Raw genomic sequence first — 25,709 nt, forward strand, 5'->3', positions numbered from 1 at the left:
CCATGACACCAGCAACAATAGGTAATTATTGTGTTTGCTTGTTTTGTTTTGGTTTTATCTTCCCTACTAAAACAAAACTCAATTAGGAGTGGGATTTCTCTCAATTGGGTCGCCACTCATTCATTAGTTGCCTAATCCAGCATTTGATACATACTGGCATCTAACAAATATTTGTTGACCAAATTAATAAAGGGAATAATATATTTATATTCCACTCATATTTGGTCCTTTCTCTGCAGAAAGAGCCAATAATTTGGCCCTGAATTCCTAATACCAGTTTTGGATATTTCTGCTAGGCCTTAGGGGCCTTCTCTGGCTTGCAAGGAGCTCAGGAACAAGAAAACATGAGGTGGGCAGGGTGAGAGGCCTCATGGTGAGGTGAGGTGAGGCCCATGAGGTGAGAAAGGTAGTGTGGAGACACAGTTCAAACACATGCTGGAATCGTTAGAGCCACTATGAGCGCTGGCCTGATCCTGAAGCAGGCTCTTACACGTTCTCTTTCAGCTTTCTCTACGTGACAGTCCAAGACATCTTCCTGAAACAGAGTTCTCCCCAAGTGCACCTGCCAAGGGCTCTACAAGGGCTCCACCAAGCTTTCCAGATAAAGCACAAGCCTGTGGCAGAAACATCAGGCAGGGCCTTCTTCATCAGGCGGCACAATTCTCCAGTCTTTTCCTTCACAGCTTCACCAGGGACTCAGAACCAGAACAATCGAGGCATTAGGTGGAGCATTTGCGATTCTGAGAACTTCCCACCCTCTCCCATTTATCCACGGCTTTCCACAAACCCTCCTGCCTGGATAACCATCCTTATCTTTCTAAAGAAGCACTTCGGGTCCAGAATGGAATACTGCACACTGACATTCACTAGTGTGCAGGTATGGTTTGCAGACAGACTTCCCCTTTCTCACAGCCATCCTTTGTGTATCTATCCATGGGATGAAACACACACACGGACTCAAGGACCCTTGCTAAAAATGAGCATGAGGTCTCTGAAGAAGAGGGGTCCAAACATTCATATTCAGGACTAGAACTACAGTCCTAGCTACAATACAATCTGGACTACTTTCCTGGTCATCAACTGAGATGGCACCTTCCATTACGATGTAGGGTGTTATCACTTCCTTTTTTTCAATATTATGCTTTCCAGTTAAGTAGTGAGGCCTCTTAGTTACCTATCTTTTGATGGCCATCCATTTGTCCAAATAACACACACACACAAAAATATCAGAAGCTTCAAAATGAGGATTATTGTTACTGTCATCATTGTTTCTGTTGTTTCTGAAGTGAGTTCAAAGTCTGGGAGAGGACATTCTTCTCTAGTTTCTGAAGATGCAAAAAAGCCATAGTAAGGACTCTGTAATGCATTCCCATTTCAATATTCAGTGACTGAGGAACCAAATATAAATCATTGTATTATACCTGAACCAGAAAAACTGGAGAGGAAGAAGAAGTATGGGAGAAGTCATGAATGCACAGACACACGTGTTGTGGTATAAGTGTGCTTGGATATGTGTACTTGTATGTGTGTGTATGTTTCTAAATCATATATGTGAGTTGTTTTAATGTGGAAAGCAAACAGAAATTGCATATGTAGACATATATGTATATCATATATGTATAGAGTGATATGATCTAAGTTATATATAGATGATTCTACTTATTTGTAGGAGTGATGATTTACAAAGTTTCCATAAACACTGAATTAGACATTGCTGCTTGGGTAAACACAAGGTTAGTTTCCTGTGAGCCTCCTGTCAGACTTTCATCAAGTGATTAATATAGAACCTTGTTTGATGCGTGTTTCTATTTAAAGACACCTTATTTAATATATATTGTTGATTTTTAAAAAAGATTTTATTTAGTTATTTATTTCAGAGAGAGAGAGAGAGAGAGAGAGAGCACAAGTGGGTAAGGAGGAAGGCAGAAGGAGAGGGAGAAGCAGACTCACCCCTGAGCAAGGAGCCCAGTGTGAGGCTGATCCCAGGATCCCAGGATCATGACCTGAGCAGAAGGCAGATGCTTAACCTACTGAGTCACCCAGGCACCCGCTATACTGTTGATTTATTAACACTGAACACACAACCAACAGCTCTGGAAGTCATGCTTGAATAAAGCTTATGTAAAACACATGCTTTTTCTCTGTCAGGCACAGTCCAGCCTTCTTGCCCTTAGGCAACACAAGACAGCATTTCAGAACTATGCTTGGGGGGCCATGTTAAACAGTGAAACCATCAACAAAAAGCCCAAAAAAGCAAACAATGTAGCACTAAATAGATTGCGGAAAGGACTTGTTTCTAGTATTAGAGCTGAAACAAGAAAGCAGAGCAGGTGGGCTGGCTCTCAGCCTCTGCTGGGAATGTGCACATTGGGCCATTCAAATTGTTTTGCAGCTTAAAGCATGCGCATGTCTACAAACAGCCACAGAAACACTTCAAATACTGATTTGGGGGTTACAAATATATTTCAGCAAGGAGGGGAACTAACAAATACAAAATCTGCAAAAGAGGATTGAGTGTGTGTGTGTGTGTGTGTGTGTGTGTGTGTGTGTGTGTGCATGTGGATAGATAATCTTCCACATGATTGACATCTGCAGGGTCAATGTTCATCTTGTGTCTTACTTGCTTAACACAAGAGAGAACCTAGGAAGCATGATTAAAATAAAAGAAAGAATAGAAACCATCATATCTTTCTCAGATAATCTATTTCATCATGGTCTTTGAAATGGCCAGAGGCTTATTTTTAGAGAGATTAGGTTTCTATTACTTCTCTTTCTTTTAAAATGTATAACACTGTTTCTTATTTTCCTCTAAGATTTTATTTATTTATTTTAGAGAGAGAAAAAGAGACAGAGAGCCTGCAGTGAGCAGGAGGAAGGTCAGAGGGAGAGAGAATCTCAGCAGACTCCGTACCAAGTGGGGAGCCCAACTCAGGGCTTGATCTCATGACCCAAGGATCATGACCTGAGCCGAAATCAAAAGTCTGATGATTAACTGACTGAGCCACCCAGGCACCCCTGTTTCTTCTTTAATGATAAGGATATACATAATCATTGTAAAATAGGGAAAAACTCAAAAAATATAAAGTGCAAATCACCAGTCCTCCTACAATGAGATAAAGATCATTAAAAATGATGCATTTCTTCTCTGTGTTTTTTTCATAGAGGCATGTAAACATCTTTAAAAATAAAATTGGAATTATACCATTTTCTATCCTTCTATAGTTTCTTACTAATGCTACATATCAACATCCCTCTCGTCACTGCATTTCATCTTAGAGAATCTCCCTGATCTCTCCTTTTGGAAGGACATACACATCTGAGATTGCTAAATGCACTCTAGGACTCAGCAGTCTGCTGTCTTAGCTGAATAAATGCATATGACGGCCTCTACTGGGGAGACTTAGGAAAAAAAAATATAAAGACTGTACTGCTGGACTTTTTTCTTTGATTTCTGTATTCCTTGAGTGATCCTCACTTAGCTTAAAAAAAAAAAGAATCATTTCCAAAGTTGCAAGAAAGCTTACCCTAAAATAGATCGCCTATATCATAATTGACCTTTGCATAAATGCATGCATTTCATAGCAATTCGGCTCAATCAAATTTCCTAGGCAGACATACTCACACCATTTAAACACCAGAATTAAAGTTTTAAAATGCACATTTTAGTAACTCTCCAAAAGTCAAAAAGTTCAATCTCCATGTTCAATCTCTCAAGACATTATTGTTTTCCAATACAATGAGAGTTAATGGTGGACTTTTCTGTTTTTGTGAATAACAAAAGGTATTCTGGGCTGGAAGAAAGGAGCAATTCCCGTTCCTTTGTTCTCTTAGCTGTTGCTTGATTATCTTAAAACAGGCAATTACTAACCAAACTTAATCAACTATAAAAATATATAACACTATCATACCAAAATTCTCAGAGAGGCTCAACTGATAGTTAAAATCTCCATTTTTTCCCATTTAATATTTAATTCTTTACCCTAACAAGAAGAAACTATAGAGTTCCCAAAAACAAAGAAAACGGAGATAATTATGAACAATTAAGTGAATTGAGTCCTCTTCTTAAAATGCCATTAACACATACATAATTTGTATATTATGTGAAAAGAATTAATTAACTAACCCATAAGGAAGTGTTATAGAGGGAAAAATTAGTATGTCATATACTGACATAGTCTGGATTCTTTGAATGCCTTTTAAGTTGCCATGTAGTCATTAGGTAAATGTTGAGATTAAGCTAATTTTAGGCTGTTAATCCCAAAATATATCCCAAAAGTTAATTATTAAAAGTTATTTACATATTTAAAAGAACTAAGTTAACATGGGAGTCATTTTTATCAAATATAAATTAAAAGAAATGTTACTTCTGGTTCTCCCCTAAAAGTGAAAAGTAATATTGTTATTACATTGAAAAGTATTTAAAATCTTACTGCAAATGGCATTGCTCCAGGTTTTAGCCCAACATAACTGGGTTCAAACCCAGACTGGAAAATCCCAACTCAAAAGCCAGAAAGGGTACTGATTTCCTTTGCTTCTAGAAGCCTTCTTCCTTCTCTGAAAACACTCTTTTGCCATCCTTGGCTCTCCCAAAAGTTTTTCTACCCACTCGGTGCGAATGTTTGCTCCTCATCTGGGATATCCCTGTAAAAAGGATGGCTTAGACCCACTGTTTTTCACACAACCAATCATAGGGACACTCTCATGGAGTGTCCATGGTCTAAGCCATTGTCAGTGGTGCCACCATGAGTGCTCCCTTCATTCTCACAGAAGAGACCATACTGTATATGCTTTTATCCCACTAATCATAATATTTAACACTGAGCTCTCTTTTTTTAAGATTTTATCTATTTATTTATTTGAGAGAGAGTGAGAGAGCATGGGCACAAGCGGGTGCAGGGGCAGTGGGAGAAGGAAAAGCAGGCTACCCACTGAGCAGGGAGCCTGATGAGGGGCTCCATCCCAGAAGCCTGGGATCATGACCTGAGCCCAAGGCAGCCACTTAACCAACTGAGCCACCCAGGTACCCAATTGATTGGGTTCTTATCAAATCTGGGGCTTCTCCTAAGCAGTTTACATATTATCTCAGTCCACAGTCACAAAATCTATACAAGATAATTATTAGTACTGTACCTCTTTGGGAAAATAAATTTAAACCTCTAAACCTTCAGGACACCAGGGTAGTTCAGTCAGTTAAGTGTCTGTCTTTTTTTCTTTTTTCTTTTTTTTAAGATTTTATTTATTTGAGAGAGAGAGTGCAAGTTGAGGGAGGCAGAGGGACAAGCTGACACCATGCTGAGTACAGAACCCAATGTGGGGCTCAATCCCACAACCCTGAGATTATGACCCAAGGGAAAATCAAGAGTTGGACACTCAACTGCCTGAGTCCCCCAGGTACCCAAGTGCCCTACTCTTGATTTGTTGGGCTCTTCCCTGGGCATGGAGCTTGTTGGGGCCGGACAGGAAGGGAAACTCTTCAAGATGGCGGATACCCCAAAATGGCCGAGGTTCCCGTCATCACCTCCTCTTGGGACGCCAATGGATCAATGACCTGCTGACAGCTCGACGCAGGCCCCTACACCTCTCCTTTTGGACTTCCCCAACTGAACCCAATACCCCTCAAACCCCAGAAAAGGAAGTAACTCTGACTGGTCGGATTACGATCCTTCCTTTGCATAGAGGAAGTAACTCTGACTGGTCGGATTACAATCCTTCCTTTGCATATGAGCCGACCAATAGGAAATAGTTCTGCTTTTCAACTTTATGTAAACCCCTGCCACCTTGTCTTGCACGTGACTTCCCCGACTCACTGCCCTATTTTGAGTCGTGGAACCTCGCCCGAGGGTGCCCACAATAAAGATCTGTTCTCGGACCCTCGCTTGTCTTGGCGGTCTCATTTCCATTTAGTTACCGAGAAACCTGACAGAGCTTACCTGGGATTCTCTCTCTTCCTCTCCCTCTGCCACTCCCCTGCTCATGGGCATGCGTTCTCTTCAAAAACAACAACAACAACAAAACCAGCAAACTTTCATTTGCCCCTACACAAAAAGGGAGCTAATTAGTAAGTGATTAGGTAGTATAAAGTAAGAGATATACAGTTCAAATTCAAGCCAATAGGTCCTATTCCCAAGCTTGAAGTGAGCCTGCCTTGGTCTTAAATGCTTTCAACAGATTGATTTTGGGCAAATAAGTAACTTGTCAGTTTTCCCATCTGTACAACAGAAATCGTGTTACTCACTTTACAAGTGATATTGGCAGGATTAAATGCCATAGTGTGTGGATCACACATCGGTTCATGGGGCAATCCATGGAGCTCCACATGTGTTAATTCCCCTACACAAAGACGGGCTATTAGCTTCATGACTACAGTTAGCAAAATAGTAGGGACATACGGCCTAACAAGTATATGCAATGAAAACACAACCAATATTTGAAATCAACACCACCTCTGGCACACCAGATCATATGTTCAACATGATGGTCAACTGTGAGAGTGCTGAGGGGACTGGAAATGGTTGTTGGTCACAGAGTGTTCTGCTGACAGTCAAAGTGTCCATTGTGCCAGAGGAAGTTAAACGGGCATGGGAGACTTCAAGGCTGTTTCAGTTAGGGAGAGAGGCCAGATCTCAGCCCGCACTCAACACCCCTGAAACCAAGAATAGGCAAAGTCCTAAGTGCTGGGGTGAGGGGGAGAACCCAGGCCATCACGTTTGCTAAATGGCTTTACCTAAAAGAGAACTTTCTCGGGGCCCCTGGGTGGCTCAGTCGGTTAAGCATCTGACTCCTGATTTTGGCTCAGGTCCTGATCTCATGGGTGCTGGGACCAAGCCCCACACTGGGCTCGGGGCTCAGCAGGGAGTCTGCATGGGATTTTCTCCCTCTGCCCCTCCCTCCTCTCTCTCTCTCAAATAAATAGGTCGGGGGGGGGGGGGAGAGAGAGAGAAGAAGGAGGAGGAGGAGAAGAAGAAGAAGAAAGAAGAAGAAGAAGAAGAAGAAGAAGAAGAAGAAGAAGAAGAAGAAGAAGAAGAAGAAGAAGAAGAAGAAAAGAAAAGGAGAGAGGGAGAAAGGAAAGAAAGAAGGAAGGAAGGAAGGAGGGAGGGAGTAGGGAGGGAGGAAGGAAGAAAGGAAGAAAGGGAGAAAGAAAACTTTCTCTCAAATCTTTGTGACAGAAAGTTTTACAATTTGGAGCAAGGCCTCCACTGAAAGGAGGCGCCTACCCTCCCACAGAACCTGGGAGATAGGGAGGCTATATCCCTTGATGTTTACCTGTTTAAAGGGATGGCTCCTAGGTCCTTGAGAAAGACTTTTCTGTGTTGTAAAACTGGCAAGAGGCTATTTTCCCCCCTCAATTTCACATATCTCCAAGAGCCAGGGAAAGAATTTACAATTATAAGTTTTCTAAAATAAATGCTCTAAAAGAAAGGGGGGTCAGAGCCTAGAATTAGGAAGAAACCATTCTAAACTTTAATCAAACTAAGGGAAATTCGGGCCTTCCTGGTCTGGGTGACACCCGGCAGTAGCGGGATGAGCCACAGGAAGCAGCTCCACCTCCCAGAACCTCACTTTCATGGGCATCCCGTGAGATAAACCATCTGCTCTACTCTTGTTTCCATAACAGGTACTTCTAACAGATCAGCGGAGAGGATCTAACAAGTCATTTCAGATGAGGAGAAAATAAACAATATGAGGAACTTGATTTAGCTACAGAGTCACTGAGGTCTTTAAATCAGCTAATTACACGGCAAACTGGCATCAAATTTAGGTTTAAAATTTGCACTTTGGTGCTTGTTATACAATACCACAATGACATCCAAGAATACTCCAAAAAAGGAATCAACATAGTTAAACACAAATGAATGGAATTTGTATTAAATACACAATGGAGACAGTTAACCAAAATGATTTTTATGTTTTTCTAAATAAATCTATACTACACACCTTTCTCACTAGCACACTGATTTACAGCAGTGTTGGTTTGGTATGTAAGCTCCCTCTTACTACAGTTCGGTTAAGGAAGAGTCTCCTGATTTTCTGAATTGTGTTGACTAGAAGTCTCCTGTGGAGTCAGTCTTGTCAGTTTGTTTATTAGTTAATTGTCATCTTATTTCTCCTATCCTAAATTCCAGTCACCCAAAAGAGCTCACTCTAAGATTCTCCTCTCTAGCAAGTACCTGCATAATTAGTCTCATTTTAGAATACCTATTATTCAGTGCACAATAGAACAGACAATTAATTTGGACCACATGCAATTATGTTGAAAGGTCAGGTGCGACCCATAATAAAACTCTGTTCAAAAATGTGTTTGGGGAGAGCATTAATATGGTTATCCAGAGACTTTAAGGGGCAGAAAATCTCCAAATGCAATTAAATGGGCTGTAAAGTAATCACTTGCTATTTTTCATTTTTAAAGCAGGAGACTTTTTGAATGTTGTGCAAAATGAATACTTCTAAGACCAATCAAATTTGGGAGATTTACATCAAGAGGTGACAAATTCATACCCTAAAGCAGAGAGCACCTTATGTGGGCCTGCGACTTCCTGTGTGAGTCTCAAGTTATAAAGAGCTCTCACAGAGCAGTTGTTACAAACCCCTCCAATACAGTTAATAATGCAAGTGCTGGCTTTATCCATCTTGGGTAATTTGAACTACATAGCCGTAAAAATTACAGTTAGAAGTGTGGATGTGTGGATTATAAAGTATCCCCAGTACCCAAATGTCCATGAATTTATAATTCTGTGTTCTTAAACAATATTATGTTTGCCTGTTAAATGCAAATTTTTGAAGTAGATTTCACTCTAGAGGAAGTTCCAAAGATACCTCTGTCACTATTAAAGATAGATGTATATTTTACAGCCCTAGGCAGGTTTATAAAATGCTCCTTGTTTCCTCTACGTGGACAAGATTTTGCTGATAGAAGAAAAAAATCAGGGAGGAACAAAAAGGCAGAAAACTACAGTAAGAATTGACAGCCAAACACTTTTCTCTGTACCAATGTGATAACAGTGTACATCTAGACACAGACAGCACTGTGGTTTAAGAATAAATATGGAGAGATATTTGCAACATGAGTGATGGAGGTATCCTTTAGTGATTTATTTCCTAGCAACAAACGGATAGTACATCTGGAATTTTTTATAGGCTTAGTCTTTCTTCCGGAATTATGCAAGCATTAAGTATCTATTATGTCATGGAGTGGTGGTAGTGTGAGATAAAACCAAAATGAAGGCACAGTCATTAACTCAATGATTCTCCTTTAGAACGAAATACTAAGAGTGCATAGGCACACCAGATAAACCAGAAATTAGGAAGATGACAGTTTCAACCTCGGTCGAACTTTTTTACTAGCTATATGACTTTGGGTGAGTTCCTTAAGCTCCGTGTGCTTCAAATTTCACATCTATAAAGTGATAATTTAAATAATAGTAACTACAAAGTTCTCTGAATTGCTAGTGACAGGACAATTAGCTCAAACTTGCTTAAGCAAAAGGAATATTGGTTTGCTCATATAATCAAAATGCAGAGAGGTGAGAGAATTGTCCTTGAGAAGAACTAGAACCTAGGACTCAAAATCTTGTGACTTCTAGCTTTGCCCATCACTTTATTCATTATTAGTGCATTCTCAGCAGGACAATGACACCTTTCTGTTTCTCAACCCCAGTGATGTTTGCAGAGTTCCTATTTAACCAAATCAAATGGAAGATTCTGTTTTTCAAATATAAAATTTAGACAGCAATGTATTTATTTAGGGGGGGAAAGGTCAGTGCAAATAAAGTGATAATTACCCTTCTTTGGGTTCTTGGTACATCCATCCCTTGCTAAGTCATAAACTCCTTAGGAACAGAGAACTTTGCATCTTAAATCCATGTAACCCATATTCTACTTACTAAGTGCAGCCTAAATAAATGCCTTGTAGTGTGTGAGTGTGTGTGTGTGTGTGTGAGTGTGTATGTGTGTGAGACAGAAGAATCCTGGCCATATCTATCCCCATATGAAAACTTCTCAGTCTTTCTATTTCACAGACTACAAAGTCTGATCTCTTCAGCCCAGCATTCAAAGTCCTTTGCAATGTGTCCTAAAGTCTACCTTCTCATTCCTATATGGTCTTCACTCACTGCTCACATCCATTGAATCTAATTAACTAACATACTCAAGCATGCTGGACACTTCTCCATCTCCAAGCTTATTTTGAGGATTTTCCTGTCCTTGATGTGATTTTTTTCCTATTTCTGCACTTTAAAATTCCTCTCTACCCTTTGAGGCCCAGCTCAGATATACTCTCCACCATGGAGTGTTCTGTGATCTGCCTATTCATAAGTTATTTGAACAGGCATGGTTAGTACCTACAATCTCCCAAGGATTTGAGTTAAAATGATGAGTAAGATACACTTCTTCCCTGGAGACGCCCACAGTTTAATGGGACAGATGTTTCTATTACAATGTGATGGGACCATGCGGAACTATGTATAGAGTACAAGGGAGCCAACCCAATCCAGACTAGGGAAAGCAAATCCTGGGAAGGCTTCCTGAAGGATACACTGCCCCATGTACAACTCTTGCTTTCCTTCTGCTATGTTCCTCTTAGGTTCCCAAAGAGATATTTAGTGAGGGTCAGCAATGATGCTGGATTTCTACATGTCTGCCTTTGTTATTAAAATAGCAATGACATCGGGGACCCTGGGTGGCTCAGTGGGTTAAGCCTCTGCCTTAGGCCCAGGTCATGATCTCAGGGTCCTGGGATCCAGTCCTGTATCGCGTTCTCTGCTCTGCAGGAAGCCTGCTTCCCACCCTCTCTCTGCCTGCCTCTCTGCCTACCTGTGATCTCTCTCTCTCTCTCTCTGTCAAATAAATAATAAAATATTTTTAAAAATAGTAATAACATCAATAATCATCACAACTACAATCACAACAAAAGTCAATTCTACCAGTCTTTGTACCAATTGCTTACCAGAGAAAACCTTATATAATCTTCACAGCTAAGTCTCTACAAAGAAATGTTAAGGGCCATAGCTGTAGCATCACTGTCGTCTTACCTCTAGTATTATAGGCTGGTCTAATCAGAGAATTCCTTTGAACAGACACAGGATTGGCTCAGGGAAGGTCAGGTGAACTGAGCTGGACCAATCAGATCTCATCCCTGAGACTGCTGTGGAATCTGGAAGCCCCCAAGCCTTTGCTCAAACTACTTCATCTACTTGAGAGGCTAGCTGTGCTTCATCCACCTGCTAAATTCTTGTTCCTTTTTCAAAATGTGGCTCTGATTTCTCCTCCCATGATTTATTCTCAGACCCTCCCATGCAGGGTTCATCTCTTCTTTTTTTGACCAGTGCTGTTTCTTAAATCCACTTACACTGCAACACTTGCCATATGGTGTTGGTTGCACATAGACTATACGCTAAAAAATGATCTGCTTAAAGGTAGAGCCCAGGGCTTATTTATCTTTTCATTGCTAGTGTTAATTCCAGTGGCTAGCATATATTTATTAAATGAACAAATGAATGGACAAATGAAGAAATGAATGAAGTTATAAGGCTCAGTTACATACAATTCCCTATCACACTTACCAGAAATAAACAGGTTCCTAGATAAAAGTGATGTCATGTTAATTTCTTAGGATGTCTTGGGTCATTTTCTCATTTGTTCCCCTATGTTAATTTCTCTTGACCACCCAATATTTCCTACTTTCCTCTTTTCTCCTTTTTTTTCCACTTCCGTTTTTCTATGTTGCATTTAAAAAGTATCACAATTGTTGGTAGATTCCTGCTAAAGTTTGTCATTAATTCCACCCAACTTGTGGAATAACTGTGCTGAAGTTAAAAGAATGGTGGTCTCATCCTGAGTCCCTCCACTAACTTTCTCAGAAAAATATTAGAGATTCTTGGTGCCAACCATCTCATTTAACAAGAAACTTAGGGGATAGATGTCAGAATCATGGGCTTTTATCTGTGTCTCATTGTTAGTCTTCATGAGTGTGGAGAATACTTAGATTACTCTGAATGAAAGACAGTGAAGTAGATGTCTCTGACACATGAATCCACCGTATCGGAATTTCTTAGCAATGATAATCCTGTCACAGCTGTTAGAATCTATTCCTTTATCCTTGTGACATTTTAACAGGAGACAAATCCAAGTTATTATAAACAGATATAAACCATTCAGTCCAAAATGGTTTGTATTAGCAACTTCATCCTGCTGACAACCCTTGTTTCAGAAATTTGTCAACATTATTCTTGAGCATTTGATTTTTTTCCCCTTCTGCAAAGTTGAACCTGCTTCAGGCTTTTGTTCTATAAAATTTAAAACTGCCAGTTTAAAATGTGTATTTAATTATATCTTAGGATGTGAAAGATGGAAATATACAGCCATTTAACTAGCTAGAAGATGGAGTGAAAGGTGGGTGGGTGTTATTTGCTTGATTTGAGTGTTTTCTCAGTACCAGTGGCCTTAGTATCAAACACAAGAGGGAGCTGTGGAAATTGAAGAATAAATTGAATGGATATTTGGGGAAGATATTTTAGTGGGAGGAGAGTCCGAGCTTTCAAGTAAATTACTAGTGTATACATATTTCCGAGATGACTCTGAATTCTTTACTGGAACTGACATGGATTAGATAAATATATTACTATCCTCCTTTCCTGATACAAACAAGAAACAGACGGAAAAGGTGTGAAATTTAAACAGTATATGAAGAATAAAGACATGCTGGAGAATAGCCTGCTGTTCCTGGGTCTCTAGTGCTGAAACATCTATGGATACATACCCCCCAGCCCTATCTAACACTTCCTGTGTATTCTTATTTCTCTTCCCCTGGTGGGTAAGTGCTCAGGTACTGGAGCAATGAAGCTTGTTTAATGAATTACAAAGAAGAATGGCTTTTCCCCCATTTGGATAGGCAGACCAGTATTCAAACCAAAGGTAGTGCAATAAAATCTATTGTAAAGGTAGAATAAAATGATGTGTGCCAAACAGCATTGAAGGTAGAAATGCCTAATGTTGTGGGGAGTGGTCGTGGTACATACTTGTACCTGGGTACCATCTAGACTTTATAGGCAGAATTTGCTTACAATGAGATACAATCAATTGAGATTTTTCAGATTATATTAAGCAGAAGGATGACTTGAAGTTAAGACCAATGAGAAAAGTGGCACCAGGTCCGTCAATCAGCAATCACCTTGACAACAATGGTGTCCACCATTCATTCCCTGGTTTGGAAATTAAGTCATAATATGTTTTCTGCCCAATCACGGACAGAATGAGGCTGACTCCCAATCTATCCAAGGTACCACGTAGTATCCCTGGGCTACCAGAGGCCCTGCAGAGCCAGCTTTGAACTAAGACAGTGGTGCTCAGATTTATTAGTCATGCTACCATGTGATTAAATATAATTTAAAAAGTAAATGAATGCATAAAACATATAAAGTAAGACATGGATCCAATTGATGCTGAGATAAACAGACCAGAGACCTAATCCTTCACCTCTTCCCTTCTATCAGAGGAAAGCTGTACAACCATGAGGCATATTTAAACTGCCTAAATTATCTCAGCTACAAAATATTCACTGTCTATAGAGGCCACATTCATACTAAAGACTAACATGATGAGAAAGATAGACCAGAGTTTAAGTCCTGTTCTAATGTGGACCAAACAGAAACCATTATAGAGTTTGATTCAAAATCAATGCACAGAAATCAGTTGCTTTCTTATGCACTAACAATGAAACTATAGAAAGGGAAATTAGAGAATCGATTCCATTTACTATAGCACCAAGAACCATAAAATACCTGGTAATAAACATAACCAAAGAGGTACTCGAGGAACTACAAAACACTCATGAAAGAAACTGAAGAAGACACAACAAAAGATGGAAAAACCTTTTATGCTTATGGATCAGAAGAACAAACATTGTTAAAATGTCTATAATGCCCAGAGCAATCTATACTTTCAATGCCATCCCGATGAAAATTCTACTGGCATTTTTCAAAGTGCTGTAACAAACAGTCCTATAATTTGTACGGAACCAGAAAAGACCCTGAATCGCTAAGGATATGTTGAAAAAGAAAAACAAAGCTAGAGGTATCATATTGCCCGATTTCAAGCTTTATTACAAAACTGTGATCACGAAGACAGCATGGTACTGGCACAAAAACAGACAGAGAGACCAATGGAACATAGTAGAGAGCCCAGATATGGACCCTCAACTCGATGGTCAAATAATCTCGACAAAGCAGGAAAAAAATACCAGTGGAAAAAAAGACAGTCTCTTCAATAAATGGTGCTAGGAAAACTGGACAACTATGTATAGAAAAATGAAACTCGACCACTCTCTTACACCATATGCAAAGATAAACTTGAAATGGATGAAAGACCTCAATGTGAGACAGGAATCCATCAAAATCCTAGAGGAGAACATAGGCATTAATCTCTTCAACATAGGCCACAGCAACTTCTTTCAAGACACATCTCCAAAGGCAAAGGAAACAAAAGTGAAAATGAGCTTTTGGACTTCATGAAGATAAAAAGCCCCTGCAAAGCAAAGGAAATAGTCAACAAAACAAAGAGGCAACCCACGGAATGGGGGAAGATATTTACAAATGACACCACAGACAAAGGACTGATACCCAAGATCTATGAAGAATTCCTTAAACTCAAGACCCAAAAAACAGATAATCATGTCAAAAAATGGACAGAAGACATGAACAGACACTTCTCCAAAGAAGACATACAAATGGGTAGCAGACACATGAAAAAATGTTCATCATCATTAGCCATCACGGAAATTCAAATCAAAACCACATTGAGATACCACCTTACACCAGTTAGAATGGCAGAGATTAACAAGACAGGAAACAACAAATGTTGGAGAGGATGTAGAAAAAGGGAAACCCTCTCTTATACTGTTGGTGGGAATGCAAGCTGGTGCAGCCAATTTGGAAAATAGTGTGGAGATTCCTCAAAAAATTAAAAATAGAGCTACCCTATGACCCTGCAATTATACTACTGGGTATTTACCCCAAAGATACAGATGTAGTGAAAAGAAGGGCCATATGTACCCCAATGTTCATAGCAGCAATGTCCACAATTGCCAAATTGTGGAAAAAGCCAAGATACCCTTCAATAGATAAATGGATAAAGAAGATATGGTCCATATATACAATGGAATATTACTCAGCCATCAGAAAGCTGAATACCAACTTTTGTATCAACATGGATGGGACTGGGGGAGATTCTGCTGAGTGAAATAAGTCAAGCAGAGAAAGTCAATTATCATATGATTTCACTTACTCATGGAACATAAGGAATAACATGGAGGACATTAGGAGAAGGAAAGGAAAAAGTGAATTGGGGGAAATCAGATGGGGAGACAAACCATGAGAGACCGTGGATTCTGAGAAACAAACTGAGGGTTTTGGAGAGGAGGGGAGTGGAGGTATGGGTGAGCCTGATGGTGGGTATTAAGGAGGGCATGTATTTCTTGAAGCACTGGGTATGGTATATAAACGATGAATCTTGAAACACTGAAAAAATTAAATTAAATTAAATTATTTTTTTAAAAAAGAGTTTGAGATAAATATATACATATAGAGATCCATACTCACCATAATTTCAATTTTTTTCCTTTTGCTATCATTACATAGCACTGGGAATGTATTCAAATTTCCTCCAGGGCTGAATAACTTGCCAAAGTCATAGAACAAGCAAGTGATCAAAACAAGACTACATCTTGATCTTGCCAGTTAAAGCCAGGTGCTCATCAAAGAATATCCACTTATATGTCTACTCTACCAAAAATGAATGGATAAGGAAGATATACAACCTGATGCTATATAGTCATAAAAAAGGATGAGATCTTGTCACCTGTGATAATATGGATGGACTTAGTACTATACTAAGTGGGATAAGTCAGGCTGAGAAAGACAAATATCAAATGATTTCACGCATATGTGAAACCTAAAATACAAAACAAATGAATAAACAAACAAAAAGCAGAATCAGCTCTATAAATGGAGAACAAACTGATGGTTGCCAGAGGGGAGGTGGATGGGAGGATGGACAAAATGAGTTAAGGGGAGTGGGAGAGACAGGCTTCCAGTTATGGAATGAAGAAGTCATGGGAACAAAAGGCACAGCATAGAGAATATAGTCAATAATATTGTCATAATGTTGTATGGTGACAGATGATAGCTACACTTACAGTGAGCATAGCATAACATATAGAGAAGTTAAATCATCACGTTGGACACCTGAAACTAATGTAATACTGTATGTCACCTGTATTCAAATTTTAAAAAGTTAAAAAGAGAAAGAATAACCACAAATCCAAAAATTCCCCCCAAATCCAAAATTCACAAATTCTTTTTTTTTTTTTTTTTTTTTTTTTTTAGCGAGAGAGAGAGAGATTACAAGTAGGCAGAGCAGCAGCCAGAGAGGGGAGGAAGCAGGCTCCCTGCCAAGCAGAGAGCCCGATATGGGGCTCGATCCCAGGACCCTGAGATCATGACCCGAGCCGAAGGCAGAGGCTTAACCCACTGAGCCACCCAGGCACCCCAAAATTCACAAATTCTTATTTAATATTTGTCTTGGGAAGGTAGAGAATCTTGATTTGGAGTCCTTGTTATAAAAGGAAATAAAGGGGGAAAGGAAAGAAGGAAGAGATGAAGGGGAAAAGCAAGGAAAGAAGGGAAGGAAGGGAGAAGGGAAGGAAAAAAGGAGAGAAGGAAGGAAAGAAAGAAGGAAGGGAGGGAGGGCTGGCAGGTATTCTTCTATGAGATAAGCAATGACTCATCAGGGAAGTAAAAGATGAGGTAGCTCTAAGGGGCTTGAGAAGCTTGTCAAACATTCCAGGTTGATGCACATATGTACAGCAGAGATGGAGAGGGTCCAACCCACATACGCATCTCTGGCCAATGGAACCTGGTTGCACATACAAAAGAAATGAAATAAAGCCCAGTAGAAAGCAAAAGTCAAGCCAGAGTTAAATATGGGCTGATGTTTGAATGTACTCTTGAGCCCACTCACAAATCCATCATCATAGAGTAAAAACCTTTCTGGTTCAATCTTTGAGCACAACATTTGGCCAATCTTTAACTTATCACTAAGCTAAGTAGACATAAGGCAACCCTAGGAAGTCAAACTTTAAAATAAAATCAAGAGAAAAAAACAGCAAAGATGTCAGTGGCCACACATTATAGGAAAGACAGACTTCACAGATTTAGTTCAGGCAAGTTACTAAATAGCAACAAATCTCAAAGGGAAAAAAGAAGCCAGAGTTTTTCCTTTATCCAAAATGTTCATTTTCAGCAAAATAATATGAGATATGCAAAGAGACAAGAAAGTGTGACCTGTATTTAGAAAAAAATAAAATATTCAACATGGACTTAGCAAAAACTTCAAAGAAGGTATTAAATATGTTCAACCTGAATAAGATTGTGTTTAAATAATTAAAGGAAAATAAAATAACAGTAACTCAGGAATAAAGAATCTCAATAAAGAATTAAAATCATTTCAAAACATAAATTCTGGGGATGCCTGGATGGCTCAGTCAGTTAAGCATCCAACTCTTGGTTTTGGCTCAGGTCATGACCTCAAGATCATGAGATCAAGCCCCATGCCCAGCTCCTGTGTTCAGCAGGGAGTCTGCTTGAGATTCCCCCTCCTTCTCTCTCTGCCCCTCTTCTTTCTTTCTCTCTCTCTCTCTCTCTCTAATAAATAAATAAAATATTCTAAACAATGCTAATTCTGAAGTTGAAAATTCAATAGCATTCATCTATAGGTATGAGACATTCAGTGAGCCCCAAGTAAGAAAAATATTAAAAAAGATCCATACCTAGATGCATCAGAATCAAATAGAGAAAATACTTGAAAAAAATTTTTAAAAAAATGACTCATCACAGAACAAAATGTATAGATTTAATACATATGTAAGAAGAGAAGAAAGGTATCGAATCCCTAAAGAAACCAGAAAAACAAAAGCAAAGTCCAAAGTAAGCAGAAGAAATGAGATAATAAAGATCATATTGGTAATCAATGAAATAAAACACATAAAGACAATAGAGAAAATGAATAAAAACAAAAACTCATTTTAAAAGACCAATTAACATATTGTTATGCAAACTAACCAAGAAAATAAGAGAGAAGACTGAAATTACCAAATTAGAAATGAAAGAAGGGATCATTACTTACCCTGAAGAAATTTAAAAATTATAAGGGAATATTATAAACAACTTTATTTCAACAACTTAGTCAACTCAAATAAGATGAATAAATTCCTAGAAAAACTCAAATTACCAAAACTGTCTCAAGAAGGAATAAACAGTTTGAATAGGAAAAATAACATGTAAACAAAATGAATTTGACTTAAAAATATCCCCACAAAGAAAAAGCACAGAAAGTTTCACTGCCGAATTCTATCAAATATGTAAAGAAGAAAATAATCCTTCAGAGCTTCTTTCAGAAAACTGAAGAGAACATTTCCAAGTCACTATATGCAATTAATTTTAGCTTTCATTAACAAAGACATCAAAAGAAAATCAATATTCCTTGTGAATGTAAACACAAAAATCCTTAATAATCACAAACTGAATTCAGCAACATTTAAAAATGATATGCTATGACTAAATGAGACTCATCCCAGAAATTCAAGATGGATTTGACATCCAAATTTTAATTAATGGTATATCATACTATTGGAATAATGGACAAAAACCACCTTATCCTCTCAATCAATGTGAGATAAACATTTGACAAGATTTGTGGTGTATGTTATCTATGATTTTTTGAAATTATATTGGAGATAAAGGATATCAAGGTGACAGGCAGATTAACAAACTGTCTCTAAAATAGAAGTGGCAAGTGTCCTAAGGTGACAATGTAGATTTTTAAAAGGCAAAGCGGTAAGGTCTACTTCACAGTGGAAGATGCCTGGCTGAATTGCCCCATTCCTAGATGACACAGTGATAGAGTGCGGGTCCGCTAAGCCTGGTCATCAAAGTCCTTCTGCATTTCACAAGCCTTCAAGCCTTGACCCAAATCCATCCCAGAACTGGTCTCAGGTGAGACTAGGCCATCTAGTCCTTCAGAATTCCAGACACTCAAGTAATTATCTTTTATTCCCAATAGCCACCTCTACAACTGCCACTTCTACAACTATTTTTTCAAGGTTTATTAAGGTATAATTGACAAGTGAAAATTGTATATATTTAGGGTGTTACAATGTGATGTACTATACAAATACATTGCAAAATGATTAACAATCAATTTAATCACGTCACATAGTTACATTTTTTTCCCCTTTTTGTAAGTGTCACCGTTAATTTAGACCACAAACAAATATCTCTGGGCTCCCCTCCTCTATCTAGTGGGCAGAGACTATAGAACATCTTAGTGCAAATTCAACTTTTATCATTTGCTAAGTATTTAAAATACCAATGTCTGACTCTATGAATTTGACTTTAACTCTTCGTGTGACCTTACACACTCTGAACTTCGGTCTGTAAGATGATGATTATAACAACAGTACCTGACTGAAAGATCTACTGGAAAGATTAATAGGAATGTTGTACACAAATGTGTAACTTATAAGAGTTACATGTTATGGGGCGTTGGTAAGAGTACAATTAACTTTAGTTATTTTATTATTTGGTGCCATATTAGTTCCTGAATGCTGAAATTTTGTACATGGCCTTCCAGGATCTTTGTATTCTGGTCTGAACCTTTTTTTTCAAATCTATCTCTTACTATGTATCTCCATTCACCCTGAACCACATCCTAAGTGAATACTTAACCCTACATGGATGCTACATAACATAACTGTTTGGAAAATACTATGGCATCAATAAAGTTAAACAAACAGTTTCTTACTCATTACTTTGCATTGAGCAAAATGTAATTAAAGTGATTTAAAGACACCATGGATTTTTGACAATTGTCTCCCCAGGGGTCTAGCCTGATGTGATATTAAAATATGTTTCATTATATCTAGTGGAAATTCAAGAGGAATGCTCTTTGCAATTCAAAAGGGACAAAAATCTCGGAATAAAAAATTCATTTTCAATCCCTGCAGAGTTCATTATGAACAACAGAGTGCTAGAAATTAAAACATTTAAATGTGTTTAATAAGGTTCTATAATGGAATGACATTTATTTTTAGATAGATTTTTCTCATCTCTATCTCTCTTTCTCTTTTATCCCTCTAAATTCTGTGCTTAGGGAAAAAGTAACTGCTGATGTAATTTAATTGGTTAATTATGGCTAGATTCACCAGCAAAGTGGAAATTTGAAGCAATTATCTAGATTATTAAAGTTTAGACACCTTTCCCCCCAATACCTTGATATTCCAGTCAGAGTGGGTTGTGATTGTTAACATTAATTGAGACCAAACTGTTTGCAGTTGTGGGAATGTGCATGCTTGGAGAATAAAATTACAGTATTTAGGGAAGAATTAAGTGATTCAGAAGAGGAAATTAAAGTAACTTAGTTAGAAAGTTGCTTAAAGTTGTAATATTTTCTCATCCTTCTTCATATACTGTTTAACTAAACTATATATGTAATATGTAATATACATCTATATAGATATATAGATATAGATATAGACCCACACAACTTGATTGCAATGAGCAAACAGTAAATTAAAAATGCAAGGTGAAAACAGAAGAGTGGCAAGTTAAGGACTAACCTCCAACATACTGTTAAGTTCTGAGGGATCCTGGCCCATTTTAGAACTTCTTTAAGGTAAATAAAACATTATTAAAGCACTATTTCCTCCAGATACCTCTAGAACTTTTTCATTGGATGGAGGGACTACTCTCCTTCTCACTACACATATTTAATCTTTAATGGATCTAATTGATTAGTATCCAAGATCTAATCGGTCTAATAGATCTTTGAGTGTAACATATGGTTCCATTTATTACACATATACAATAGAGTCTTTTTTTGCAAATCCGTTGACCATAGGTAAATAAGTCTGTTTTTACACTCTCTCATTTTTTTCTATTTCTCTGGGTTTGTTTTTTTTTTTTTTTTATTCTTGTACGAATGCCACACTGTCTTGTTTACAACAGCCAGAAATTTTTGATCAAAAATGGCACCCTCGGATTAATTTAAGCACTGGTCCAATTAGTTATTCCCACAATGGAAAATTGCTTACAATTAAAGGACTAAACAGCAGCAGGCACACCATCCATGTACTGCCAAACAAGACACTTATGCCTAACAGTAAAGCTTTTAGGAGGGCAGGAATTTGATTGTGACCGCTCTCCATTTAGAAGTTGAAACATGAGACCGCCCAGCTCTAGGGTTACCATGCTAATTCTGCTCCTAAGGAATCATGGTAATGAAAGAAAAGCACACTTAAGGAGACAAATAATCTTTCTGTTCTTGCAACTGATTGCTGATGGTGTTTACATCAGAAAATAAATAAAGCTGGCCAACTTGTAAAGGAAAACTAAAAATAAACAAATAAATAGCTGCTCTTTTCTCAGTGGGACCAAAAATTACGGAACAATACAGTTTACTCTGCTACCCAGAGTAATCTGTTACCCAGATTTCGTAATCAACATTTTGGGGGGCATTTAGAAGTTTTAACTGCTTTCCCATTGATCTGATTCTTCCAAGGAGTTAAATTTTTCAAGACAAGTGAGTTTTGTTTTTTTTTAATTTGTTTTTGATTGCCAGCAAGCTGCCAACAACAATACTTAAAACATCTGAATTAGTTGGTTTTGGCTCTTCTCAAACTTAATGTGCATTTGACTCACCTAAAGACTGTTGTAATTCAGATTCTGATTCCAATAGGTCTGGAATGGGACGTAAAATTATGCATTTCTAACAAGGAGGTCTGATGTCAATGTATTTGTCTCCAACATAAAAACTTTGTAAATGTTTTTTTTTTTAACTGAGTGAATGAATTAAAAATTAAATCTCATGTGGTTATATATTTTTACATTAGAAGATAGAATATAGAGATAATTCAAGTCTTTCCTTTATCCACAAACTACGGTTCAGAAGAAACTGGGAAAGTTATTTTTTTTAGACAGTAAAAAGTAAACAAACATAAATACAACAAAGAATAAGGCAGCACAGTGCTGGGCATAGAGTAATTACTCTCTGTTACACTTAGTGTTCTTATTTTTATTTATTCTATGGACAGTATCTACCTATATTTTCTGTATTTCTGAACCATGCAAAGTCCTTCTGCCATTGCCACATTTTTATTTCCCTTAGACCCTACATTTTTTTAATCTTCACATTACCATTTCCTTCCACTGTTCTACAGGTGACACTTCGTCTTTGAGCAAATGCTTCAAAGGATGGCCCCCTAGTTCATTTAGAAAGACATACTAAATCTTTGATAAGGCCTTGAAAAGGAACAGAATCTTTTAATGTCTGATCAAACTTTAACAGCTGACCTATTTAATTGGATGGCCAAAGGGAATTGGGGGGGGATGTCAAAGTCACTGAATGTACCTTAGTGAGATCTGGATTATAGAACCCTTGTGTCTCAAAACTTCTAACGCTATGGAATTAATACAATGCATGCTTTGCTTTAAAAACAATGGGTGTTCAATAAGTGTTTGTGAAATAAGATAAGTGCATGATGAGTTTTGTAAAAGAATATAAAAATCTTGCTTCCAAAGATCACTTCAAAATGAGTGTCAAAAATGAACACTAACAGTTAAGAAACCAACAATAGTTTTGATTCCGAGACCCCTGATGTGTCATCGTTGGGAACCAGGTTCATTCCCCAACAGACACTTGTGGACTCCAATACCTCGGGCAGGCTACAGTCATGCTTATATTTCCAAGTGTAGGGCAAATAAAGTAAAATTAACTGTGAACATCTTAGGTGATCATACTTTGCTTTCCTAAGCTCTTCAACAAGTACTCAGTGAGTCACACCCTAAACCCAGTCATGGCAGAGAGGAAAAGGGAAAGAGGTAAAGAATGAGAGAGCACACTCACTGATGTGAAAGCAAATCCTGATGGGTCTTTCCCAGCAACATGGCTCACCCTATATGCCGGGTGTAAAGAACATATTGGAAGCCAGGGAAATATGTATTTACGTTGTTACAACCTGACCTTGGTAAGTGTCTTATCTTTCTTGAGCCTCATTTTTTTAATTTATAAATTGGGATAAATATACCCCTTTGGAGGATGATTTATGAAGATCAAATAACAAAAGGTGTAAAGAACAGTGTAGTCATATTTTCCACAGAAACAACAAATGGATATAGATGGATGGGGACAGGGATAGAGATAGAAATATAAATGATAAGGAATTAGTTTGTGTGATTATAGAAGCTGGCAAGTCCCAGGATCTATAGGAGGCAAGCTAAAGACCTAGGAAACCTGATAGTTTAATTCATGAAAAAGGGCAGGAAAAAAAGGGGGGGGGGGGCAGTTCTCTCTTACTAAGGCTTTTTGTTCTATTCATACCTACAGCTGATTGGATGAGACCCACCCACATTAGGGAGGGCAATCTTCTTTACTCAGTCTATTGATTCAAATGTTAATCTCATCCAGAAACATCCTCAGAGGCACACCCAGAATAATATCTGACCAGATGTCTGGGCACCTCATAGCCTACTCATTTTGACACACAAAATTAACCATCACAAACATGTAGCATGGTACCTGAAACATCCTAAAATGAATAAATAAGAACTATTATCAGGATCTTGAATTCAGGCTTCATGTCCCTCAAGAAGACTTACTCCATTCCTTTTTGGTTAAAAAAACCCATCTCACTGCCCATACAACACTTTATTGTTCAGAGCCCAACTAGGAAAATAAAGACCACTAAAGCTGATGTTTAAAGCAGAGGAAATTAAATACAGAGAGCTATGTGGGTGATGGAAGAGCTGGGAGACCAACCAGGGCATGGTGGTACAAAAAGGCAGCTCTGCTCCACTCCTGGCCTGCAGGGACACCTTCCCCACAGGTAGAGGGGAGACAGTGGAGCATAATAAGCCTCTGGAATGATCTCTGGCATAGAAATGTGGCCACACAACACAGAGGAGAGGGAGCACAGCCCGATCTGTCTCTTCTTTTGTTAATACTCCAAATCACTGTTTTCTGGTAGAGATCATGGCATCTCAAGGTGTCTTATATTTTGAACATATCTGAGTTATATACTAAAACGTCCCCAAAGTTCCACAGCATGGAGACTTAGCATCTGATTTCCTGTAAGAAAAAGCATAGCTTAGATATATAATATCACAGATCTTGAACTTGAAACTGGCTGCTGGATTCCTCAATCCCACAGGGAAAAAGACCTGTTTAGAGTTCAAAAAGAAGAAAAAACGGCTCAACATTTTTACTTTTCTGGGCCTACTGGAGCATTTCCCAGACTCTTCTTTTTTTTTTTTTTTTTTGGTCACCAACTTTGGTTCATAAGTAAACACCACATATTCATTACTGCTAACTTTGTATGATTACAGTGAGCACAGTATCCATAGTTTAGACTTACATAATCCTGAATGCTTCTCATCTCCAAAGTGTTACTTTTTTCCCTCCAGACATGCATCTACTTGCTCCGATCTGGTCCTGGAACAGCTCAGTATGGTGGCAGTGGACACAGTGCTCCATGACTATGCTGCACAGCAGGTTTCCTTCATCTCAGCGCTCCTGACGTTTTGAACTGGGCCGTTATTTGTTGTGGTAACTGTCCTGCGCATGTAGCATGCAGTATCCCTAGCCTCTAGCCACCAAATACCAAGAGCACTCTCCCCAACTGTGACAACCAAAAACATCTCCTGTTATTACCAAGTATCCTCTGGGGGAGCAAGTCCACCTCCAGTAGAAAAACCCCTGCTGTAGAAAGAAAAATAATAGGGAACCAATGTCTGGAGAGTAGTTATATGTGCCAGAACTCTACCTACACTTTCTAATTTTATTTACTCTTCCCAACAACGTTCTAAGACAAGCAGTAATGCCTCTGCTTCCGAGAAACTGAGATCAGAGCAGTGAGATAATGTGCTTATGGGCTCGCCATCCAAAACCAGCAGAGAAGACTGAGTTTCACTAAATCTTTAGTCTCTGCTCCCTGAAGGTTTGCCTTCCATCTCATGAGAGCTGCCACCGTCTCCATGATTCTAAGCTCTTTTTCCCTGCCAAAACATAAATTGTAAGAAGTACTCCCATAATCACTAGTTAATTTTGCTTTAATTCTACACATTTATCTCTTAGTCAAAAAGATACCTCAAATTTAAAATGTTAGAGCAAATAACTGTAACTATAATAATGTGTTTTATAATATATAATGTAAATTAATCCTAAACAAAATGTTAACAATCTTTAGTTTGGAGGAAGTATGTGTGTGTGTTATATATACACATGTATTTTATATATATATATTTGTATTTGAGACAGAGAGAGAGAACAAGTGGGGAGGAGGGTCAGAGAGAGAGGGAGAAACAGACTCTCTGCTGCGCAGAGAGCCCGATATGCAGCTCAATCCCAGGACCTTGATTCATGACCTGAGCTGAAGGCAGACGCTTAACCCTTTGAGCCACCCAGGCGCCCTGGGAATAGGTGTCTTAATCTTCTTTTCCAGAGTTCTTGCAGATGGAGGACTCATATTTGGTATTAAACTGAATGGAAATCACTGTAGTAAATTTATTATGGAAAGGTTTCCTACAAAACTCATTGAAAAATGTTTTGAAAGTCTGAGGCAGTGGTTTCTCACCTTCTACTCTTCACAAACTAAGGACTTTCTCAAT

The 25,709-nt window shown here is 38.3% G+C and overlaps 1 protein-coding gene across 1 annotated transcript in view; it reads left to right on the plus strand.

Annotated features, from left to right (window-relative positions):
- LOC123930507 (epithelial splicing regulatory protein 1-like) overlaps positions 1-25,709 on the plus strand; it is a 108,841-nt gene that overhangs the window by 19,191 nt on the left and 63,941 nt on the right. The window contains exons 2-3 of the mRNA XM_045986736.1: positions 505-877; positions 2,149-2,330. Coding sequence (XP_045842692.1) covers positions 505-877; positions 2,149-2,330 — 555 coding nt within the window. The remainder of the gene's footprint in view (positions 1-504; positions 878-2,148; positions 2,331-25,709) is intronic.

The sequence above is a fragment of the Meles meles genome, chromosome 19 (assembly GCF_922984935.1).
Source record: "Meles meles chromosome 19, mMelMel3.1 paternal haplotype, whole genome shotgun sequence".
NCBI lineage: Eukaryota > Metazoa > Chordata > Mammalia > Carnivora > Mustelidae > Meles > Meles meles.